At 38.8% G+C, this 24,196-nt stretch overlaps 1 protein-coding gene and 1 long non-coding RNA gene across 4 annotated transcripts; both read right to left on the reverse strand.

The window, feature by feature from the left end:
- Nucleotides 1-1,200: 1,200 nt before the first annotated feature.
- Nucleotides 1,201-23,146, reverse strand: chd1l (chromodomain helicase DNA binding protein 1-like). Its single transcript, XM_042006584.1, has 25 exons — nt 22,969-23,146; nt 22,647-22,759; nt 16,549-16,655; nt 16,328-16,439; nt 16,208-16,239; nt 15,338-15,419; nt 14,916-15,078; nt 13,746-13,901; nt 13,579-13,671; nt 13,383-13,479; nt 12,938-13,011; nt 12,740-12,850; nt 11,330-11,444; nt 7,671-7,824; nt 7,412-7,595; nt 7,020-7,165; nt 4,327-4,490; nt 4,043-4,236; nt 3,874-3,972; nt 3,693-3,763; nt 3,401-3,515; nt 3,061-3,169; nt 1,870-2,115; nt 1,692-1,773; nt 1,201-1,595 (listed from the first exon to the last, which is right to left on the reverse strand). Exons 1-25 carry the CDS (start codon nt 23,060-23,062, stop codon nt 1,476-1,478), a joined length of 3,033 nt encoding a protein of 1,010 aa, XP_041862518.1. The 5' UTR covers nt 23,063-23,146; the 3' UTR covers nt 1,201-1,475.
- On the reverse strand, nt 18,393-21,246 carry LOC121653247. 3 transcript variants are annotated; one of them, XR_006012766.1, is made up of 6 exons: nt 20,533-21,246; nt 20,106-20,332; nt 19,693-19,892; nt 19,368-19,585; nt 19,166-19,279; nt 18,393-18,985 (listed from the first exon to the last, which is right to left on the reverse strand). It is a non-coding gene; the product is annotated as an uncharacterized LOC121653247 (long non-coding RNA). The 3 variants fall into 3 exon arrangements; XR_006012767.1 differs by having other exon boundaries at nt 18,393-18,585; nt 18,785-18,985; nt 20,106-21,246; XR_006012765.1 differs by having other exon boundaries at nt 20,106-21,246.
- Nucleotides 23,147-24,196: the final 1,050 nt, after the last annotated feature.

Here is a 24,196-nt window from a genome sequence, read left to right on the forward strand (position 1 = left end):
ATTATATTTTAAAACTTTTCAAGTGTTTTTGCATGAAGGGGAAAAAAAAACTTTAGTCACAAGTTTTTACAAAAGCTGCTGCCAAATTTTTGGTTGCTACGATTCCAAAAACGTACTTGATTCCTGAAAGGCCTGACTAAAATAGTCACGTCAAAAACAAAGCTAAATTAAGTCCAAACAAAGAGCTTATAATATTTTTCAGTAATTATTGTTAACTGTGGATGATCCTGCATTGTATGGCTCTTTGGCGCATCATACGTCACTGAGAACTAGAAAAACGCTAAACTGATTTGAACCAGTCGGTGCAACTTGTGATGTGGTTCAACCAAATCACAAGTTAAATCTGTTTCTTCAGCAGTCTCAGCCAGTTTGTACAGTCATCACATCTAGAGTTGTTGACAAATATCATGCCAACATAGATGGGTGGCAAGATAATATGCATCATCTTCATTTAAAAATTTCTTTCCATTGGTTTGCTTCAAGAATGACGAGTCGTTGGTCTGTTTGATCTACAGATGTTGGTATCTGTAGTTTGACAGATTTATCAGGTTAGTGATGCATTCAGAAAACTTTTTATATTCTATCCGGGTTTCAGGTAGGTGGGAATAAAATTACACAATAGTCCTTTTTTTATAGTAAGTGATGCGTCTTAATTTATTTCTCCATTCTTCCTTTGCATACAAGTAACTTTTGCACTTTTTTATTGTCATTGTGTTAAATTGTTAAATATTGTGTCTTCTTTGCACAACTGAGAAGCATCTGTTGAGTTGTCATGGACTAAAGTAGCTCCAAAATCATCTTCTTTTCATTAATTAAACATTTCTATTCCATTTAAATTATGTGTGTTTTGAGAAACATGTTTTCTATTAAAAAATGAGCTGATTGAACATTTTATAGGGACCTTTGGCAGCTTGAGGCACAAGGAGATTGCCGGTCGCAGTGTAAACAGGAAAGTACGCTTCTGTTTTCATGCTGGAGTAATAACAAAGGTTTGATTACTTAAGTTTATTACTCAAACACTGATTAGATCAGGTACCACGCGTGGCCATGCAGGGGAAATATTTAATGTTATAAGTTTATTGAACCCAAGATATAATTAGCTTGCACATGTCTGGCGAGCCAGGTAGGAATCTATCAGCTTCCATAAACAACATCCTGAAAGCCGGAAATGTTTTATTTTTTTATTTTTTTATGCTTGCTTTCCTGTATTTCCATGTTTAAAGAATCATGTTTGAGATCACCCATAAAACGTCACCTACTATCATCTGTCAGCAGATCGGTGGTGTGACAGGACCAACCTCCAGTACAGCAGCAGAATTATGGCCCTTTTATTTGATTTTTATTCCACATGTATGCATATATGTATATAAACCCCAATGAGCTATTTTGAAATGATCCCACATTTAGCAGTCCTACAAGTTCATCCAAGCCTGTCAGGTAAATGAATAAAAAACATAAATTAAAACAGGTTTCTATCAGAGCAGATGTAGAAACTCAGCAGTGTTGACTTTTCGTTGTTTGGAGAAGCAGGACTCCAGCCAGGCCATCTGCACAGGAACAGCCTCGGTGTGCCGACACACCAGGTCCCTGAGCTCCTGGTTCACAAGCACAGAAACTTTTATAAACCAGAGATTTTTGTTTTGGGTTAAGTGTTCATGATCAAAACTTCTTATGGTCCTAATGTTACTGACCTGTGTGTGGATGATGTTCTCTACCTCTGCCACGATGTGTGTGACTTCTGCACTCATGATGTCCTCCTCATCTCCATCATACGTGCACTTCAGCTAAGGACGTGTAACACTGTTTTAACTCTAAAGAAAAAAGGTTTAACAACCAGCCTTAACAGAAACAAAATGCCTCAAAGGATATGTGACAAGGTAGCGGGCCAGTCTCTTCCTTTCTGTTGCAGGAACATTGTAGAAAAATACATGAACTCCATTCATGAAACCAGGTAGATCTGTGGAGACACTGGCTGAGGGGCCGGGGGCATCTACTTCTGTGTCATCAGCTGGCTCATCAGAGGTGATGGATGCTGGTTCAGGGGCAGTTCTTGGTGTTGCAGAGGTTGATGTTTGAGGTGTAGCTGTGCTCTTGACAGCTCTGCTGTAATAGTATCTGTCAGTCAAGTTAAGGGGAAACAGCTTCTATTTCTCAACCCTCAGGCACCAGTTAAATTCACAACCTACTTGGCTCAATAACAAAAGCAAAAAAACTAATGAAATGATGAGCATTGTATGCATAGGCATATAAAAGGGAAATGTTTGACTAATTTTTCTAAAATGAAAGCCCAACATCACAAAAGGCATTAATAGATTTTGCAATAGTTATGAGATCAAAATATGTAGTTTTAATGGGAGTCAAACGGACATTTTCTTCCTCAAAAGACTGGAGAGTAGTAAATTTCAAATTTGATACTACACAAAAACTAATAATGCATCAAAATCAATATTTTGGCAAATCCTTGACTGATTATAACATTAACTTCTAAAAAAAAAGAAAAGACCGCCCCCCGGTCCCCCCCCAAAAAAAACAATAGTCAATATTTAACAGTTTTGATCATAAGTGAAGTTGACCAAAATTTTACACCCAAAGAAAAAATAAAACAAAATTCTGTAAATATATTTATTTTTTGTTTTTATAATAGTTTTTGAAAGTGGACTATTTTGTTCTTAATGACTAGTAGGTAGTGAATTTTAGATTTAATCCTACACAAAAACTTAAAATGCATTAAAGTTAATAATTTGGGTAATCAATGACATGACCATAACAGATTTAAAAATAATCCTCCAGCCAACCAAAATGCATTGGAAAATATAAATTTGTTGTTTCACCATAAAATAGTGACATCAAATCATGAAGCTGGCATTTAAAGGGTTAAAATCCTCAAAATCTTCAAAACAAACATTTACTTTTGGCATTTTATAACCAAACCAATTGGTAGAGATGGATCAGGGAGGTTTATTTCCTCAAATCTTTAATAAAATGCATTATAGTCTGAAAAAATTTGCTCTACCAAACAGTGGAGCGACCTGTTGAAGGCCCAGATGTTGGAAGGGATACATAAATGTGGGAATGCCTCTGGAAGCTAGGTGTTTTCTGATGAGCCGCTCTGTGCCATACCAGTTAAAACCTTTGGTGGAGTGGCCAATACGAGGAAGATGAACACTTCCTAAGTTGAGAAAAAAACAAACAAACGAATAAAACAAGCTGTCAGCGAGGATTAGAGCTGCGTTTTGTAAGATATTTAATGAAAAATTGCTCTAACCAGTTCATCCGCTGTGTAAAAATAATCAGAGGAATTTGGCTTCTTGTTCTTTTTACAGTAATTGTCAGGAATTTCATTGTGCACACACACATGCTTAAATGCATAACATACATCATGACTTCAGTTTCACCATACCCTTGTTTTTCTTAGCGGCTGCATAAATTTTCTTCAGACCTTCATCCAGAGCACTAAGAAAAATCCCAGACAAGTTGTTGGCTTTGTCTCTTTGCTGGGCTACGATCAGGGCTAACTGAAGAGACAGGAAGCAGAAGGAAGGAGGTTACCACATATCTGATCATCGTTTCAGTGTTCTTAGTGACTGCCCGACCACAACTTCTGGCATCACATATATAAACCCAGCTCAGCTGTATCGAGCAGTTTAATGGCCACTGCTGTGAAGAAATGGAACAAACTGAGTGAAGCATACTTGATCTTGGCCGTCCAGTCTAGACTGCTTGTCATCAATGGGGAAGAGCAGCACGTTTCCAAGCTCCAAATCTGAAATGTGATAATTTTCCAGTGTATTGCTTGATTCTAAACCAGATTTTACAATTAAAAACAGTTAAAGGACGATTCTTCGTGTTCTATGTTATCACGGTTAATCTCACCTTTCATCTTGCCAGCTAACTCGTACTGCTTACGTGGTTCATCTGATCTCACCTCCAGTGCAGTAAACAGGCCTCCTCTGCCCCACCGGCCTGTGTCATCTATGCAGAAATTATCATTTTACAAGAGAGCCGCCTTTTATATCAAAAAATGGTTACACCACCTGCTTACCCACGCAATGGACAATGATAGCATCTCCCTGAGCGGCATGCGGGTGAGTGACATCTCCAAGTACATAGCAGATATCTGTAGTGTTAGACTCTGTAGAGCATGTGCTGCTGTCATCCTCCTCTTCCTCCTCTCCTTCACTGTCCACAGGCTGCAGGCAGCGTGACTTGTAACCACAGGACTCCCACCATGCCATTCTGCATGAGAAAGAGTGTGCATCAGATATATTCATCTTAGCTCATGATATCTTAAAAAAAAGAGAAGACCAAACTTTGAGTCATTTTTACTTTTTCTTGTATTTTTGCTCTTGCTGCTTCTTCTTCACGTCCTCTTGCATTTTGGCTCTCTTTGCTGCAGCTTCCTCCCTCCTTTGCCGCCTGACCTCCAGCTCTTCCTCAGTGAGAGGTTTTCTCTTCCTTGCTGGGACTCCAAGTACCACCGACATTGAAACCTAGAAACACAATGAGAAAAAAAGTTATATTTTCTGGCATTATTTTTTGCCTGTTTTGTTTGTCTGATAATCTGGAAATTAAGATTGATTATTATGGGATTTGTGCAAAATGTCCTCAACTTTAAAGGGCAAAATATTTTAAAACAGTACTATGTAACTTTCTGACCTATAAAATATGTGTTTTTGACTCATTTAGATGGCACAGTGACATTTATTATGTACATTCCTGGAACAGTCATTGCCCAGCACAACTTTTGCTTCTGCATCACTTTACAGTTGAGTTTTGCTTTACACACTAGCAACTGAATATCATCATACTGGCTGTTTAGAACACACACCATGGCTAATTCAATAAAGTAAATGCAAGACTTTATTGGAGGAAGAGAGGAAAAGATAGAGAGAAAGGAACAGAGCAACAGATAAGACAAGAGTCAACAACAGACTGACTTTAACTTGGAGAGATCTCAGAGAAGAGACAGGATGCAAGATAGATCTGCCAAGGTTCGGTGGTGCTTAAACAGAAAGACAATTTCAGGTTACCAACTGATTTTGGAAGTTCCTGAAAAAAATCTCAGTATTTAATCAAACATCAAAAACTATGTGGCATCGTCCACTGACTGACCAAATAGCTAGCTTTTCTTATATTTTTTGAAGAGTTTAGCTTCAGCCAGAAAAGGGTAACGTGTCCTCTCTGGGTTGGTAATGAGATCCTGCCCCAAGTGTTTAAGGAGTTCAAGTAACCCGGAATCTTGCTCAGAAGTGTGGGATGAATGGAGCAGGAGATCAGCAGGCGGACTGTTGTGGTGAAAAAGATGCTGAGCTACAAAGAGAAGCTCTTGTTTTACCAGTCGATCTGTGTTCTACGCTATGGGAAAAAAAAATCACATCTGAAATTATTTATGTTTGTTTTCTCTCTCTAATTATACTTTATTCATCCTAGCTGGGAAATTCCTTCTCTGCTTTTAACCCATCCTAATTGCTTTAGGAGCACTGGGCTGCCAGGCCAGATTCCAGCACTTGAGGAGCAGTTGGGGGCTAACAGCCTCGCTCAGTGGTTCACCTTCATAGCCAGTCTGAGGACTTGAACCTGGGTCCTCCTGCACCAAGTTCGCCTCTCTAACCACTAGGCCACCACTCGCCCAAATTTCCTTTGCAGGGTGTCTTGGCTCTACCTTAAAGATGGAGTAGGAATCTCATCTCTGATCACTTGTTTTTATTTATCTATTTTTTCTGTTTGTTATTTTCTTAGGAGCTCCTGATGATTGTCAGCTTAGTTTACCTGGAAAAGCCATAGGAAATTTTTCTGTACAGGTGTAGCAGTTGGTTGTTTGGTGTTAGTTTGGATTGAAGGGTCATTGCTTCTACCTGTTGTACCTCTTTCTTTTTTCTACTCTCCTTTTTACCTTTCTTCACTATTTTGCAATCAATCTGCAAAGAATTAGATCCAGTGATGTTGCAAGAAAAGGGGTAAAGAGAAATGAAAGAGAGTAATCCAGAACAAAAATGACAGAGCATAGAGAAGCATACTCAATCTGACTGGACTCAGGGGGAATTAAATCACATTTATGCCCCAATACTGCAGGACAATGGGGGAAAATGTTTTGCAACTAAAGAAAGGAGGTTTAAAGACTTTTTTTTTTATCACAGATGTAAATCTTGATCATTCTGAGAACTTAACACAATCAAGCTGGAAAAAGATGACTTCAACCACTTCCTCAAGGAAATAAAGATTGAAGATAATGCTGAGCCTTGCAAAATTATGTGAAATGTAAAAGACATAACTGGTAAACTACAGTCAAAACTTTCAGTGAATTATAAAACAATTAAAAGAAATGTGCCATTAAGCTATACTGGAGAGATTTCAGCTGGAAAAACCCTCCATGTTTGTTTGTTCTTTTATTACCACAACCCAAAATCTAAATTTACTCCACCCCAGCATTCTAGCTGGGAGTGTGGATCAGTCGTAGCAGATCATTTTGTTTTTTACTGGTTAAAGTGAAACCTTTCTGGATTGGATTTAATCAGAGATTTTAAGCTGTGTCACGACTCAAAGTCCTATATCTTGGAGTCTTACCTGAAAGCCTGAGCAAAAGTGACACAAATCTTTTCAAGATATTTACGGTTGCAAGTTAAAAATACTAGGTGCTGGTTCCAGAGGACCCCACCCTAATTTTTCACTGAAGAAACTGCCCTTTACCCTCCATCTCTAAAAAGTAAAGGAAGACATATTTTGGGAAAAATCCAACAAGTCCAGATTTGTAACTGGACTCCTCCTTTTATTATTGTTGTATATATTTTGGAAATTATAATCCCCACATCTAATCTAGTTCTCTTAAATTAAGAAACAAACAGAAAAAGATGCGTCATCTGTGTGGATGATGAAATGACTTATGTAATAATACCTTGGATGTTTAAAACTACAAACCAATGCAGCCTCTTTACCAAAATAATTTGATTAGCATTTTTTTCTTTAAAAAAACCTTTAAAAGTGAAACATGCTCCTGTTTTACTGTACAGTCCGATTCTTACTCCAGCTTTGTGTCGTAGAGCTCGTCCCTCTCCAGCTGCTTTCTGAAACTCGGCCAGCTGCTCCTCCAGCAAGCGATCGAAGCTCTTCTGATCATCAGAACTTGGGTCCTTACTGTAGTCTTTCCCCTCAAAGAAGTACATGTGGTCTAAAGGAAGGAACAGCATGATGGTGAGTCTACCCAGCCGCAAAGTACAGAGATGACCAGCAGTTTCCTCCCTAAAATGTGTCTGAAACTTTGTTTTATTAACATTTAATTACAATTTGAGAAACACAGAAAACAGAGATAAAAGTAAACAAATAATGATCACATAAGCTGCTCTGAGCATGCTAAGCTGATGAATGCACTGCAAATTTGAGCTATTGAAGTTAAAAGTAAGTGATTCAAACATACTCTGCCCTTCAGTTTCAAACCCATTCTCCTCCTCTTCCTCCTCTTCTTCGAGTGGAGTGAAGTCATCGTCCATCCACTGGCCGTCATGTGACAGGCCAAGGATCTTCTCCAGTTTTACGTCCTGTACAGAGCTCTCATCTGAGGACAAAAGCTTATCTATCCCGAACTTCAGGATCTCACTCAGCTGTGTGGGGCAGAGCATAGAGTGATGAAGAGAAGTGAGGAAGACAACGGCAGCATTGACTGAAAATTCACAAACCTTAAGTCCTGCAGCAGCTGACTGAGCCTGATCCAGCAAAGAGAAGCGCCCTTCTTCGATCACGGTGTTGGTTAGTTGCAACTTGGATACAGCCCGAGAGTACATGATCTCCTCCACAGTGTCTCTGGCCAGGAGGCGGATCACTTTCACAGGCCTGTGATGTATCACAATCAAAGTTAAAGGACTTTTTTTTTTACTTCTATAAATAAAAAGCATTTGAGACCAACAGTTTGCAAAAGGTAGGATGAAAGCAGCAGAGGCAAGGTTAAAAAAACAAAGTTCCTGTTCCTTAAAGCGTCTGATCGATGGCACATACGCACACTGTAGGTCTACTTTAAGCAGAATCATGAGGCCCTCACCTAAAATGGTTTCCAGTTAACATGCAGCCATGTCATGTGTTACTGTCTGAGACCATTAGTTGTGTTGGTATAGAGCAAAATTTCAATAAGAAGCAGCTTTGGTGAAGGAAACTAACTCACTCACTAATATCTTATTAGGACTCTTGAAGTTGTACTTTAGAAGTTTTTTATGAAAACGCTACGTGAGATTTATGTAACGTGTCCCTAGACTGTGAAATTATTCACCTCTTCCTCTCTCAGTAAATTACTAGGATGTGCCAGCTGGCTCTTCTTTGCTGGTAAATGCCTGAAAATGCCCATAAAAGGTTAAAACTGATGGCCGTGTGCAAACAGACAGCCGTGAGACAGTTAAGGAAAAAGAACAAATGAAATGACAAAAATGAATGAAAACTAAATATAATAATAAAGATGTGCACTGAAGCCTGTTTGTCCTCATTTGTAAGTGATAACTTGGTTATAAATTTCACTCATTGAGATTCAGATCATAAGAAAGCAACTTTAGATACAAACGGGTTACTAATTACTCATTTTCTTTGAAAAAGTGATCTATGAATAAAGATTGATTAATTGATAGGATACAATCTGCAGTATCTTGCTGTTGATTCTGAAATAATAAAATTTAAAAAAATCTGACCAGGCCATCACTGTAGTTTTACTGTGAACAGCAGAAAACGCTCACTTTATTCAAACATGTCAGTACTAAAATGTTTGTAAGATTTCACCTGAGTGTTCGAAAGATTTGTTCTTACCTAAGAAAAAAATCCAAGATACAAAGATTTTCGTGAATGCCACAGTCTTTGTAAAAAGTTCCTAAGGAGGACTTAAAAACAAACGGTTGGTGAATGAGGTCAAATGAACATTAGACCACTGCAAACTGGTCTAAGAAAGTAAAAACTGCACACAGATCCAGCAGCTTGCCAGAATACTTAAAGCCCTGCATGCGAGAACAAACAGGCAGTCTGTAGAACACAGCTGGTTTGTTATTTTGGGTTACTGGCATTTCCTCCAATAGAGCCTCCTAAATGTTCTACACCGGTGGATTTCAAACTGGGGGTTGGGACCCTCATGGGGGTCGCGAGATAATTTCAGAGCGTCCCCAGATCATTTAAACAAATTTTGGATTTTTACCAGGGCTGTCAAAATCAAACCATTAAGAAATGAGCGAATAATTTTTTTTAACACAATAATGCACAAGCAACGAAGTTAGTACACATGTAAATAACTGAATTTGACATTACTGCCACGAAAAAAAGCTGATTTGGGCACGTAGGTACCTTGTCACAGCGGTGAACTACCAAAAACCACTTCATCCTCTTTATGTATGAAGACAGTTTTCCTGCCTGACATTTAGAGGATGCTGCAAGACGACCCATTTGATACATGACACAATTAATCGCTAAGTCATCGTGTGGGGGTCACAAACACTAATGCATCTTATCTCAAAAGGTTTTGAAAACCACTGTGTCACACTGCTACAGGAAGTTTCCTTCACTTTAATCATTTTTAACATATCTGACAGAGACGAAACATTGTCCCTGTCAGATATAACATTAACAAAACATAATGTAATACATAATGTTACATAAAAAAAAGAAAAGAAGAAATCTCTGTCATGTATGTAGGACTTCTAGCAACAGTTTTACTAGGAACCTTTTATTGCAAACAGGAAATACTTTTTCACACTAATTACAGATAACACTCCTGGCGAAGAGAGATAACCCTCGAAGCCTCACTTTTTTTTCACAAGCCTGTGAAACCTTTGATACAGCAGTTTTTAAGGGTGGGGCAGTTTTCTCCATATTGAGAAAAACAGGATGCCCCTTCGCAAAGATCTAAATGAACAAACTTTCATTCTGTGCTTCAACTTTAACCTTTACATACATTTGACCCAGACCGTATGACCTGTTTTTACATTTGACAGCAGTGAAATTTTCCTAACATCTTTGTTTTTGTCTGAAATTTGATGACTTTTCCCAAAGTGACACAAAGAAATACACAGAAATAAAAACATTTTAAAATTCTATACTTTAGCATAGGTGCTACAAAGAGTTGAAGGGGCCTGGATGCTGTCATAAGATCTGTCTGCAGACCAGGAAACAGCAAAGTAGTGAAACAGCAGAGGCGTGATCATATATGGTGTAGAAAGGGAACAGAAGTCATGCCGAGGTCAAACAGAGCCGTGACACAGACACAAGAGCTGCACCTGCAAACGCCTACAGTGTAATAAAATAAACTACAAAAGAATAAATTTGGGCTGGGAGGGTGGTGTTAGGAGACACGCAACATTACATGAGCCGTCTTTTCAGTGACAGACATCATGGAAGAAACACACATGCCCTTTGTCTGAAGAAGAGGTTGGTAGTGATTTGGAGGAAGATGTGTCAGAGTAGGGGGACAACACGGAAGAAGAAAAAAACAAACAAACAAACAAAAAAAAACAAAACAGAGCTGTTTGTTGGTCGTTGCACAAGAAGCCAACACAGGGGACAGAGGAGAAGGAGATGTAACTTCTGTTCTCAAATGACTGGAAAAATTTAGCAGGAAGTAGTTCATAATAAGCATTTTATTATTTAATGTTTTGTGTGATGAATGATAAATTAAAATCATGGGGTGGTGTTAAGCTTAACTGGTTGAACCGCCGCCTCACGTATGGAGGCTACAGCTCATCCACAAGGTGCTTGGCCCCACCGGAGGCCCTTCACTGCACATCTAACTCTCTCTGACCCTTTTCAGTACACAAAGATAAAGATCACTAGAGCCAAGAAAATAAAAAGTATTTATGATATAGCAGTGAAGACAGTGTTTAACAATGACAATGGCTAAACATGGTGATATTATAAATTCTAACAGTTCTAGAAAGTTCATGCATTATTAAATTAAGTAAAACATCTAAGTTTTTTATAGCTTTTATGTTTTAAAGGTTTTATGTAAAACAGGACATGAGGTTTATATAAGATTTTTTTCTTCTTTCTGCTCCTTTTCATTCTTGTTTTTATTTCTTATCATCTGTTTTTGTTTGAATATATTATGAAGTAAATAAATAAATAAAGGTTGTGTGATAACACATGTCCCCCCGCCCCCCCAAAAACATGTTTTACAACCTAAAAAATACACTCTTCCTTTAAACGTGCATTTATCTGTGTGACAAAACACTTTCTAAACAGATCTCCAGTTTTAAATTATGTACATACACTAACTATGAAGGAAATCTTAGCCCAGGTCAAAACTGACCTGGACCATACTACGAAGGCACAAAAATGAACAGTATGTAAGAGTTAAACGCCGTCTCACATGCCTCACCTGTTCTGACCGATCCGATGGCAGCGTGCCGCAGCCTGCAGGTCGTTCTGAGGGTTGAAGTCACTATCCACAAAAATGACCGTGTCCGCTGCTGTGAGGTTCATGCCCACTCCCCCTGAGAAGACAGAGCGTTGTGAGGCCACAGCACAGCACCTGAAAACAGCTCCTATTTTATTTGTGGAACTATAAAGTACAGCGTATAAAAAAAAAAAAAAAGTTTACACGCCCCTGTGATGGTTAACAGAGAGCATCAAAGAGGTCTCACTGCTCACAGCAGTGGATAAACCATGGAACGCAGACAGTCACCAAGAAGTGGAGAAAATATAGGACAACAGCAACACTGATGAAAAGACAATCACTGATCAGAGCGGCAGAGACCGACAGCAACACTGAAGAAGCTGCCGGAGGTTCTGGTCGTGTCCAACATGTGACAACAACCTTTTGTTTTCTAATTATGTCTGGACTATGAGGTTGGGTTGAATATGGAAGCCTTTTAAAACATCCGAGCCTGCCTTCAGTTTGAATAACTCCATTTAGTTTCCCAGAAGCATCTGGAAAAATGTGTTCTGGTCTGATGACGAGGGCAAGGTTGAACCTTTTGGCCACAATTCCAAAAGAAAAATCACATTGCATCACAATACCTACAATAAAGCATAGTGTATGATGCTGTGGGGTTGCTTTCTTCATTTGGAACTGGGGCGTTAGTGAAGGTGGAGGAAATTATGAATATGTTAACTTCAGATGTCTGCTAGAGAGCTGAAGCTGAAGAGGAGCCTCATCTTTCAGTACAATGAATCCAAGCACATTTCCAAATTGATAAAAGAGCGGCTTCATAAGAAGAAAATTTGACTTTTAGTACGGATCAGCCAGAACCTAAACCCAGTAGAAAGTCGGTGAGGAACAAGTTTGCAACAAAGAGCGGATGAATATGGTCATGTCCGGATGAGCCACGCTGATAGACTCCTACACAAAAAGACGTAGATTAAATCAAACAATGCTTCTACAAAGTTTTAGTTTAGGGGTGCTCACACCTATGCAACCAGCTTATTGGATGTTTTTAATTTATTATGTTTTTCCCCCTAATAGATTTGTTTGTTTTTGGTTGAATTATCCAGATTGTCGGATGTTGCTTGCCTTGTTAACACCTTGCTAGCAGGCGCTCTTATCTCTGCTCCATCTGCTTTCATCTCTCTGTTAAATCTGATGCAACTTCATGTGCTGACAGAGACGTTGTTGGAAAGAAAATTAAACACAAAATTTTACCCTTTTCTAGCTATTCATATTAAAAAGTAAGGATAAAGATGACTGCTTAGGTTAAAACATATATATATATATATATATTTAAGCTATTATATGAGTTTTTGCTTTTTGTATTTTACCCTCCAGCATATACCTGAAGTTTTGAGTTACCTGCTTTAGTGCTGAGTAGAAACACAAAGATATCTTTGCTGCTGAAGTTCTTCACCGCTAGATTTCTTTCCTCTCCTCGGACCGACCCATCCAAACGCTCATAACTGTATCCTGAATGGGAAAGCTCAGTTTAGTGATTAATAACAGTCAAATACTAAATGTACAGTGTTAACCTTTGCTTTTGCAATCTAAAATCACCTCTGTACTCCATGTAGTCTTGAAGAATATCCAGCATCCTCGTCATCTGAGAGAACAGCAGAACCCGGTGGCCCCTTTCCTCAAACAGCAGAAATAAGATGTCAGACTTTTATTTTTCAACCTTACTCTGTAAATACAGCTGTAATTATATTTTTCAGAACCTCGTATAAATCAAAGGGCATGTTACGTGATGTTTACAAAAGAAAAAGTCCCACCGATTCTAATGAGACATATGTTAGTTATAGCCTCATACAGGAACTGCTGGGGTAAATTTGTTTCCATATGGCAAATTTAAATATTTAGCTGGTTTTCAACTATTTGGATGTGGCCTCAGATTGAAAATTATCAGTGTTTTTCTTTAGAGAGAAATTGACAACTTCAGAGCATCAAAGTCTGAGCCAAAAGTGCCACCAGGTAAAGCTAAATAACCAGAAAAGTAGCTAACCCTTTCTGCAGGAAGGCCAGCATGCTGTCCAGTAGGCAAAGTTTCCCGCTGGCTTCAATGAGATGCTCCCCCATCTCAAACGGCTCTGGTTCCACCCCTGAAGTGGAATCGGACAAAATCATTCAAATGCAGCACAAGCTTTTAGTTTTTCACCAGTTAAGATATTAAAGTTAGCTTTTTATAGAACACGTCTCACCGTCAAACAGGTAGGGATGGTCAACACACTTTCTCAGGTTCATCAAGATGTTCAGGAGCCGGTTCTTGTTCCCTTGCTCATTTCCAAAAACCTCTGCAAGTTTCATGAGTAGATTAAAGATTAAATCTAGCATTATGCTAACATACACACCACAGAGCACGTCTAACCTAGATCCTTCATCAGAACGGCTTTGTAATATTTCTTCTGCAGGGCTGACATGCCATGGTACACAACCAGCTCCGTCTTCTTGGGAAGATCAACGGCCACCTCGGACTTGACTCTACGTAGAAGGAAAGGCTCCAGGATGCTCTGGAGCTCAGCAGCTAGAAACAGGAGTAAAAAGAGTGTACTGCCAGGGATCTGAATCCAACTTTTCAAAATGCTTACCTGACGCACGAAAGTATGAAGTGCTGACATTCCACATACATATTTAGACAAAACTGTAAAAAGTGCATATTAAAAAAGTCTAGAATGGATCATTTTTGCTGCAAAGGATTTTGCTCCGTTCTACTTTTAGTTTGGACGTTTTGAAGAGATGACACTGAAGTATTCTGTAGTAGGCTAGTATGAGGAGATGGCTCACTGATGTATTTTACGACATACTGGACTTTTCAAGGATAAATGTCAAGAGGTGCAATGGCACCTAAATAACACAAGGAAAATTTCTGCAGCAGCTGGTAGAGGAGCGGAGTGGAGTTTATGGAGGAGAAACAGCCAGCAAGGCAGGTGGAACGCTGTGGACCACAGCAGGTGGAACATGGTGGAAATAGTTGTATTAGCCTATATGTTAATAAGTAAATAATACCTCATAGTAAAATAGTGTAAGTAGTTATGAAAATATAAATATACTTGCCTTTACACACATAGCTCGTTACTGACTTCTCATTTTGTTCTCTTTAAATTTATTCCACCGATTAATGTTTTTTTTTTTAAATATTCAGGCTGTATGCAAACTGATGATTAGAATTTGTATGTTTTTGAGATAAATGAAGCTAAAATGATGGTTTTATATTTTTTTAAGACAGTGCATTTTGTTCAGCTATCTTCACTGGAACAATATGAGACTGTTTCTTTTGCAGCACAGCAAGCTCCAGTGTTTTGACACAGGAAAAAAACAAAAAACAAAACAGGTAGGAGAATATTCTAGACTCTGCTGGTTTGCCTTTTGGTATTCTGTAGAATGACTAGGAAATCTCGGAAATGTCATTGTATTTTATATGTGTATGACCTATTTCTAGCCTTTTATAGGATGCTGGATTTCATACTTTGACAGTAGCATACATATAAAAATATCACCAAATCTAATCTATGCTGTGTGACATAATCCTGTAACATACCCAGAGTAGGCTGATTTTGTACATTAGAGTACGAGTTGACAAAGCTGTCCACATCATCTGCTGTAAAGATGCTGGGCTGAATGAAGCTGAGCAGGGAGTAGAGCTCCTGCAGGTTGTTCTGAATGGGAGTTCCTGTCAGCAAGACCCTGAAACCAGCTGAGAACTAAACAAGAAACATGACGTGCTTTACATGCAAAAAGCAACACAAAGTGCTATTAAGTTCAAATAAGGATAAAAAAAAAAAGCCTTCACACACCACAGTATATAATATAGCAATTTTAAAAACACACCTGATTCTAGTCTCTTTTCACACACAATCACACACACTAACCAAGACAAGGGAGAGGAAAAGGAGGAATATAAAAGATGGAAAGATGAAGTAAACAATGTTTGGCAACCCAGTATTGGGTGCATTTCAGTACCTTTGTCAGGGTTTTGTGCAATAGTGAATCTTGATTCTTCAGTCTGTGAGCTTCGTCAACAACAAGCACCTCCCAGCTCCACCTGAGAGGAAATTTTACAACTGATTTAAACATTGTTTGATCAAGCCAATGTGACGTTAATAGTTAAACTCCAGAGACACAATGCAACGTTTGTATGTGTAAATAAATCATTTTTACTTAATAAAAATGGATGGATGGAAACAATCACTTAAGTCAACTTTTCTTATTGCTTTATAGCAGGATCTGCTTCATCAATGTTTCTTTAAAACTCAAACTTCAAACCCTGCTTCACCGTTTACAGGAATGAACAAAAATTCAGGAATTCTGGGAAGATGTTATCAAGTGTTTGTCATATGTGTTTAGTGAAAAATCTCTCTAAATATTCAACTCTGTGTGCTTGTAATTTACCCAGTAGAATTTAAACAGTCACATAAACTAATAACTGGACTTTGGACTCCTTCAAGCCAGGAGAGACTTTGCACCATGCTGGAAAAGTAGAGCATGGATGCTCCTTCTTTAAGACTCTGGATAAACTCTCTGGAAACCACATTTGAGCATTATAGAAACTGAAAACAGGACTTATTTATAGAGATGTGGAACTTTTGATGCTTTATAGCCATTTCTATGTTTTCATTTTGAATTATTGGACCTTTATAGACTAAAAGGGTAATTTATGTAAGTTTAATGTGTGTATACATCAGTGTTTGCAGGAGTTTGTAATGTTAAGCTGTCTGTTATATACACAAGAAAATCCCCCCCAAAAAACACTTAAAAAAATCCATCTTCACTTCAAATCTCTCAAGAAATAAAACATGTTTCAGAGTCTGATGTGATTTAGACTTTACTCACCTTTTCAAAAAGGAAGCATCTTTGAGGCAGAGCTGGAAATGATGCAGATTTTTTAAGATGAGGTGCGTTGGTTTTAGCTCAGATTAAACTTCAGGGTCATAATGACAAACACCTACAGACCTCATAAGTGGTGAGCAGAACATGGAAGTCCTGTAAGTTTGTTTCCCTCTGAATCTCAGCCCGTCTCTCTTTGTCTCCTTTGTAACACAGCACAGTCAGAGATGGAGCAAAGCTATGACCAAATCACACAGAGGGGATGAACTCACATGAACAGCTCACATACAGCCAGTTAAATATCGTGGATAAAGTGGACATGGACGGATAGGTTAATGTGACTGTACCTTTCCAGCTCTTGTCTCCAGTTCTCTAGTACAGAAAGTGGACTCAGCACCAGAAACGGACCTTTCTTCCCAAGAGCTCCGGACATATACACCAGCAGAGAGATCGTCTGAAGAGATAAATAATTATCAGGACTTCTTGTGCAGTGATTTACAGTGCAATTTATCTGTAAATGACATAATGATGATGATGATGATATTCTTTACACACCTGGAGCATCCTGAGGCTGAGAAACTACAATTCACAACTTTGTTTTTCAGCCCAGGTATCAGATTAGAGGTGTGTTTTGCTCACACACCAGAACTGGATATCAACACACTGGCCGTTTTTAACATGTAACATGGTTCAGCAATGAAACCAAGGAGGACAATATCGATGGAATAGGAAAAGAAAGCGAGAAAAAGTAAGAAATAAGACAAGAGTCAATATCGGACTGACTTTTACTGCCTGGAGAGAGCTCAGAGAAGAGATGAGATACAAGAGATGCTGCATTTGTCTTCGCAAGGGGCACAAATATGAAAAAATCTTCCAAAGTTCAGCAGGGTTGTTTTAAGTTGTTTATGTGTAGAAAAAACACTGATTCATTCCTTGTATTAAACACCTTATTTATGCTTCATTTACTTAAAGGATGAACCAGTGTCTAAATGTCACAAATCAGCAAATAAGTCATTTTAAATTGTGAATTTAGCCACTTTCTTAGTGGCAGCATGTCACAAAGACACATGATTTGTTCACATTTCTTAAGTTGCCAAAAAAAATGCCAAAAATAACAGTTTGACACACATCAAACATTCGTTTTTCAGCCACAAGGTGATTTCTGATGAAACATTGGCATATCTCAGCATGGTATGCAGTGTGTCCTTGAGAAATTTAAGGAAACTGGACAAATGGAGAACAAAAGAAAAAGTGTCAGACCTAAAAACATATACTGCAGATAAAAAGCATCTGAAAATGATCTGCTTAAGTAAGATGGAAAAAATCAGCAAAGACCTGACACAGGAACATAAAAACCTATTAGCAACAGGTAAACTGTATCTCAAAAGTTATGCCTTTATGTTTAACTTAGATTCAACACGGTTTCATCCCTGAAGTTAGGTGCCTTTTTTATTCTTGAATGATTCAGGTACGAGGACTGGGCTGAAATTCTTTTAAAATAGAAAAATGTTGAAAACCATTCAGGGTCCAACGTTAAGGTTTTTTCCTACTTGCCCTGCCGGGCAAGTACTTCTCAAGTCTACTTGCCCCATCAAAATCCTTACTTGCCCTGCCTAAGAGGTCTTCTTTCTGGCAGTGTCATGCAAACTTTTGCTCACGACTTATATCCTACTAAAATACATTTCCTGTTGATTGTACACAACACTACACAACACTTCTTCCTTCAGAAAACACTATTTATTTTATATGTCATTACAGTGACATGCATTGAAAAACATTTTAACAAATAACAATACAATTCCCGTATGTATGTGTAAGTGTAATACGTTACACCCTCCGTGCCTTGTCTGAACATGTGAGCCACCTGTTTAATGCCCGATCACTGTTAAAATCTTGCACTGAAGGGCCTTCAATAGCCAAAAACATTAACTTGGCCAACATTTTAACAGATAGCTGGCTCCTCCAGTCAGATTTTATTCTTTTCATTGCACTGAAGCCACGCTCACATGCTGCAGTGGACAGTGGCAGGACCAAGACCAACTCCACCACCATCAGGAGGTTGGAGAAAGTCTTTTTTCTTTCTGGGTAGAGAAGAAAATCCTCCCATGCCCTGGCTTGCTGGCTCGGTGGCAGGGACTTAATCAGGACCTTGGCAGCTGGCCATTCATGATACTTTGCCCTTTGGCGATTGCAGCCACTGCGGTCCAGTATTTCAGCAAAGTGGCCAGTGAGTGTATGGAGGAAGTCACTGCCATAGTGGGCCAAGTCCTGCTTGTCTGAGGGCCACTCTCTTGGATCTGCAAGATTGGAAGCTGCCTTCAAGACTTCATCAGACTCCACATCGCAGACTTTCATGGACTGTGTCCAGCAGTTCATTCTTCATTCTGTGACATAAAATGAATGACATAATTTGAGTTGGGAATGGAGGAGAACAGGCCATTTGAATGAAATCAGAGGAAAACATTGCTTTGACCTGTCTAATAGCCTTATGAGTAAGAATGTATGAATAAGAACAATCAAAGTTCTTGCAACAACAAACATACAAACATAAGTGGGATGACAGAAGAATCGTTTGTTTTAGACCTGTCAAACCTATCTCTGCTCTCCTGACTAAAGTTGAAGAGGGGCACAGAGTGGAATTGTCCATCCTCTGTGTCCTCCAAGAAGCGCTCTAGGAACTCTCCTGGGGATGTGGCCATGCTTGTCAATGACGGTAGTGCTGTTTCAAATGCATGTAAGGCACTGGGCAAGGTCACCCCATCCTCCTGTAGCTTCAAGCTTAGACTGTAATTGAACAACCATTGAGGGGACAAAGATCAATCAGTGGATCACCAAAACTAACATGAATACTAATCTGCCATGAAATTACTGGACATATAAGCAAGCTCCAGAGAACCAGCCACCCAGTAATGTCTACTAAAATACAACCTCATTAGTTAAGGTATTAAGACTGTGAACACTTACCAACTCAGAACATGCAGAATATCTTACACTAACACCACAAACAGCAGCTGTCTGTAGTCCTTCAGCACTTGTATGCACTGCCTGGCTCTTCCAAGTATGTCGGCACTGGCTGATCTTAGGGAGAATAAAAAAAATGTTAAAGACATGAACTTAAAATGATGCAGTTATTCTGAATTGCATCATGTTGCTCATCATGGTGTACCTTGTTTCAAGTGTATTCTCCATGTGGGTCAGGACTGGAATGTAGTCTTTCATCAAGGTATTGAGGGCTTTTTCAATGTGGGGGAGCCATCTTGTCCCTCTAAGATTTGTCGACTTCCAGATCTTCATCTCGAGGACCTCTGCTAATTCACATAACTCCCTCCAGGCCTTGGGTGAATAGTGGTATTGCTTGTACAGGCCCTGCAGTAGGTCAGTTACCTGTACAGAAAATCACAATACATTATTATTATTTTCCTTTCTTTTCACTTGTCACGTCTGTCTAAGTACACTAACAACTGATACTAACATTTATCAGTTTCACTTACTTTCTTCATGTTGGCATGTTGGTTGATGGTATCCATCGCTGCCAGTTCCTATCCATGACCAAGGCACTGAATGTTAACCAGAATCTCTTGTCGCAGAAGGGCTGACACTCCCCCATGTCGTCCCACCATCACAGCAGCCCCATCAGACCCAAAGCCAACCGTTTTCATCTTCCAGTCATGTAGTCCAGCTTTCTGTAGGGCTAAAAGCATGGATGGTTAAAGTGATATCAAAGATTCAATGTCTTAAAATGTGGTTTTTTTATTTATTTATTTGAAAGGACAGTTCACATTAGTGTACTTACTTAATTATAGCCAGAAGCTATAGAAATAGCTGTCATTGTGCACAAAAAATATGTACACCGCTACTTCACCTTACTTAATTTTTAAACTCATTTACACATGCAACATCTTACCACAGTTAATGGCCTCACAGTGTCCTGTAGCAGTGGCATGTTTTAATTCTTCCACAGCTACAAAGACGTTGTTTGGCTGTCCGTCTTTCATTAACCTTACGTAAATCCCCTCCAGGCCCCTCACACTGACATCCGTAGCAGCATCAGCCAGAACACTGATGAATTTGGCTGCCTTAATTTGGTTAAAGCTGGGCTCCCAGATGTCATCATAGATGACTCTAATGAATCTGGAATCGATATAGCAAATAAGTACCGTAGTCAATGTTAGAAAAACACCTAATGCACTCTGTCGCATGACCGTGTCTCTTGTCCTGCTGCATTTAGCATTTAAAGTTAGCTTGTAGCTCTGTGGCTGTGCAATTAAGTCTGAGGACATAAGGTAAAAAGTTGAGGTAACAGTTAACATGACAGTTAGACAATCACTCACCTTCGGCATGCTTGATTGGTCCCGTATCTTGACCCGACGTCAACACCATTTGTCGCCTGGAGATTTAAAAGAGATGTATACTGCGCGAATGGCTGCTCCGTTTTAGCGACATGATAAGCAGTGGTAAGACATTTTTTTTATCTGGTTGTGGCTATCCGCATACAGTTTTTGGACACAATGGTCCATCAGTCCGGGAACAGTCCGGCGTCTTTTTGCCTCAACACAAGACAAGTGTGAAACGGATTTAGCATGGCTCTCCAAGTTCTGTCTTCTGTAGCTGTCGTTTCCGCGGAAAAAAGATCCTTTTCTGTCGGCTTTGGTTGGGAACTCTCTACAGACCGTGCAAAACATACCTGGCAGTTTTTCGTCATATTCTACCCACGAATAAATGTCCTTCCACAAAGGCAGGAAAGTTCTCTTTCTTTTTTCTGCTTCGTATTTCCCTCTCGAGCTCTCTGTCATGTTCGGTAACCTCACGTGACTGAACCGTCTGAGGTCGGCACGTCAACAGAGACACCCAATCAAAATCAACAGCACATAAATAAAGAGCAGCTCACGGCAACTGGCCCCTCGTGTGAGAGACATAGGAGACAAAATAGACAATAGAAAAAAATCGAAGTGGGTACTTGCCCAGCCGGGCATGCGTGTGAAGGTTCTACTTGCCCTGCAGCGATTTTTACTTGCCCCGGGCAATCGGGCAACCGTTAATGTCGGACCCTGCCATTAAATGGTCAAAACTGTCAAATAGCAAAAATATTTGCCATTTTTAAGCAAAATAATAATAAAAAAAAATCAGGGTTGGCTTAAGACTTGTACAGCAGTGTCTGCGAGACTGCAGGGGGAATTTACTAAAAAGGATTATTTTTACGGACTGAATTGTTGTCTTGCTTTAATATGTATGCAGCTGTGAAAAAAGCCCTGATTGAGCTCTTTAACACCAGATTTCCCCATCATTACCATAGGTGCTAACACTATGACAGTCTACATCCCAACATGGACACTCTCATTGATCCATTGCTTGACAAAATAAATAAATGTGTAAAAGTAAAACACTGTGCTCATCATTTCTTTGCAGAAACCTATAAACAGCACAGAGCTGCCACTACTCACTCCCAGTTAGCATCACCCAGGATTCAGCATTGATTTTTAACTCTAAACAGGGTGATACACAGTCTGAACACCAAACACTTTTTTCCAACCAGCTAATTTAGTAACATCAACATGCCACAAAAAAATTTAATCATATAATATTTTTTATAAACTGCTCAGATAAACGAGACAACAATGATAAATGTTATATGTTTCTCCAAAATCATCTTCCACTGGCATGTGAAATGTGACCTTTTACAAAGATAATCATTTGAACGCATTTAAATGTTTCATATCAAATCTCAAATACCACCAAGAAGCTTCCAGCGCATTTGAATGTGGACAGATGGTATGTATCAATATAAAATAAGCTGCACCTACAGCTGCAATGTACATGCACACGCACTTACAGCTCTGACTATTCAAGATGCAGCTCTGACTACTCCAAAGTTTACTGTGCAGTAAAATAGTGTGGTGCTCCTTAGTTTTGCAAATTGGCTGTTTAATAAGTTGCCATACGTTCTAAGACAGTGTTTCTTAATTCCAGTCCTCAAGTACCACATGTTTCCACACTTTGACACATCTGGCTGCAATGAATGGCTCACTAACAGGCTTGCAAAGAACCGGATTAGGAGGACCGTTAATTTGCATCAGGTGTGTAGGAAAACATCTAAAACATGCAGGGCAGTAGAACTTGAGGGCCATAACAGAGAAACACTGTTCTAGGATATATTGTAGTGGATCTTGTGTTTAGTTCCTAGTCTGACCTTCGGTTTTGTTGCTGCAAATTTTAGTTTGGGCTAAATGACATGACTCTTCTTTTGGTAGGCTGAGTAAATGAAAGAAACTTCAATCAAGAATAAACTTTATTAAACTCCCTACACTCCCTTGATCATTCTGACATGTCACTGGTAGTAAAATGTAGAAAAAACCTTCCATATGTTCCTACTGAGGCAGTGAAATGTAAAAATGTACTTGCACAGGAGATGGTTGCTTCATAAGGTAGATTAATCGACTGTACACACCTGGCAGGTTTTGCCCAGACCCATCTCATCTCCTAAGATGCAACCCTGCTGGTTATTCAGGCACTGAGTCAACCACTGCACCCCATCCAGCTGGTAGGCTCTCAGCTGTATTCCTGTGGGGACGTAATTACAGTTTATCACTAAGACACGTTTATACACAGTATAATTTATGTAAACATATTAATTTACACAAGCGGAAAGACTATGTACAATGGGTTAAACTCACTTTTCAAATACAAACAAGTAGCGCTTCTTAACTATGAATGAATGATCAATTTAGAAACTTTGTCGTTCTACAAAGTAAAAAAAAAAGTCGTCATACCTCGTAAACCCCATTTCTGCAAGTTGCTCTGACCAAAAGCCGCCTTCTTGTTCTTGGCAACGCGGTTCTTAATTTTCATCAAAATGTCTGTCATGTTTTTTCTCTCTAACACAGCTACAACGTGAGTAAAAGTTACTTCATACAGACATGTACAGAGTATATTATGAACGTTCACTTCCGGGATGGGTCACGTGACTAAGGAAGGCGCGCGTATGACGCTGAAAGGAAAAATGAAAACAAAAAAAGAAAGGTATTTTGAATAAAACAAAATTATCCCAATATTTTAAAAATACTACCTTATAGTTTCCCTCGTGGAATTAATAGGACATTTTACATTTAATGTCATTTCAAGATCTAATGTAACATAATTTAAGTTAGTCTGTTTGCTGTAAAGCAATAAATCAGAGGAATTTTGCAGTAACAAGGCGTTAACTTCAATGCACAATGTTTTCAGTTGACTGAATGAGGTCACTCAAGCTGATGTTTGTTTAGGATATAATGTACACTGTATTTGGTCTAACAAGCAGTTGTTTATTAATTGATTTTTGACCAGTATGAGTACATCTAAAAAAAAAAACTTTTTAATGCATAAACAGGCACCTGGCCTATTATTTTAGAGTATTATTCTGTTTTCATATACTAGTAAAGTCATCCAAAAAAATAACCAGATTGTTTCTTTATTTAGTCACCTAAGTGGGTGAACAATTAATTGAGATTAAGTGTATTTTCAACACCCCTGTAATATTTGGTACTCTTTTAAATTCTTTAAAACACTTATAATATGTGTTATGCTGAATACTGTTAAACACAATGCTCATAAACAAAAGTATATTAGATATCAGGAACAACTGTGCCATGAATAGTTAACTTGATTAAGGTCATACCATTCGTCTGTTTAACCCAGTCAAGTACTTCGTTTCCAAAATTAAACCTGCATTTTAAGAGCAATGTGCGATACTTGTGGTTCGGAGTTTCTAAAAATACATCCAAGGATGAACTGAATACCTTACTCCATTTTTTCTCTTTACTCTTTTTTTTCCATCTATTAAATATGTGGCATCTTTAACTTATGTTTTGTTTGTTTTTTTTCCTCAGCAAGTATCCTTGACGTAGAGTTATGGTGCTTGTTGAACCCTCGGCCATCTCTACCCTCAACCAGTTGAGACAGATGGACATCCTTCTTGGACTTAAATGAAATTGAGTGAATTAAACTGCGTCTGTAAAGTGC

Source organism: Melanotaenia boesemani, chromosome 14, assembly GCF_017639745.1.
Source record: "Melanotaenia boesemani isolate fMelBoe1 chromosome 14, fMelBoe1.pri, whole genome shotgun sequence".
In the NCBI taxonomy this organism is placed as follows: Eukaryota; Metazoa; Chordata; class Actinopteri; order Atheriniformes; family Melanotaeniidae; genus Melanotaenia; species Melanotaenia boesemani.

Coding starts and splice junctions, on each gene's coding strand:
- chd1l (XM_042006584.1), bottom strand. CDS start 23,062: ATGACAGACATTTTGATGAAAATTAAGAACCGCGTTGCCAAGAACAAG. Junction 7,166..7,411: donor GTTTGAAACTGAAGGGCAGA/GTATGTTTGAAT, acceptor TCCTTCCTTTAG/ACCACATGTACTTCTTTGAG. Junction 4,491..7,019: donor CTCTACGACACAAAGCTGGA/GTAAGAATCGGA, acceptor TTGTGTTTCTAG/GTTTCAATGTCGGTGGTACT.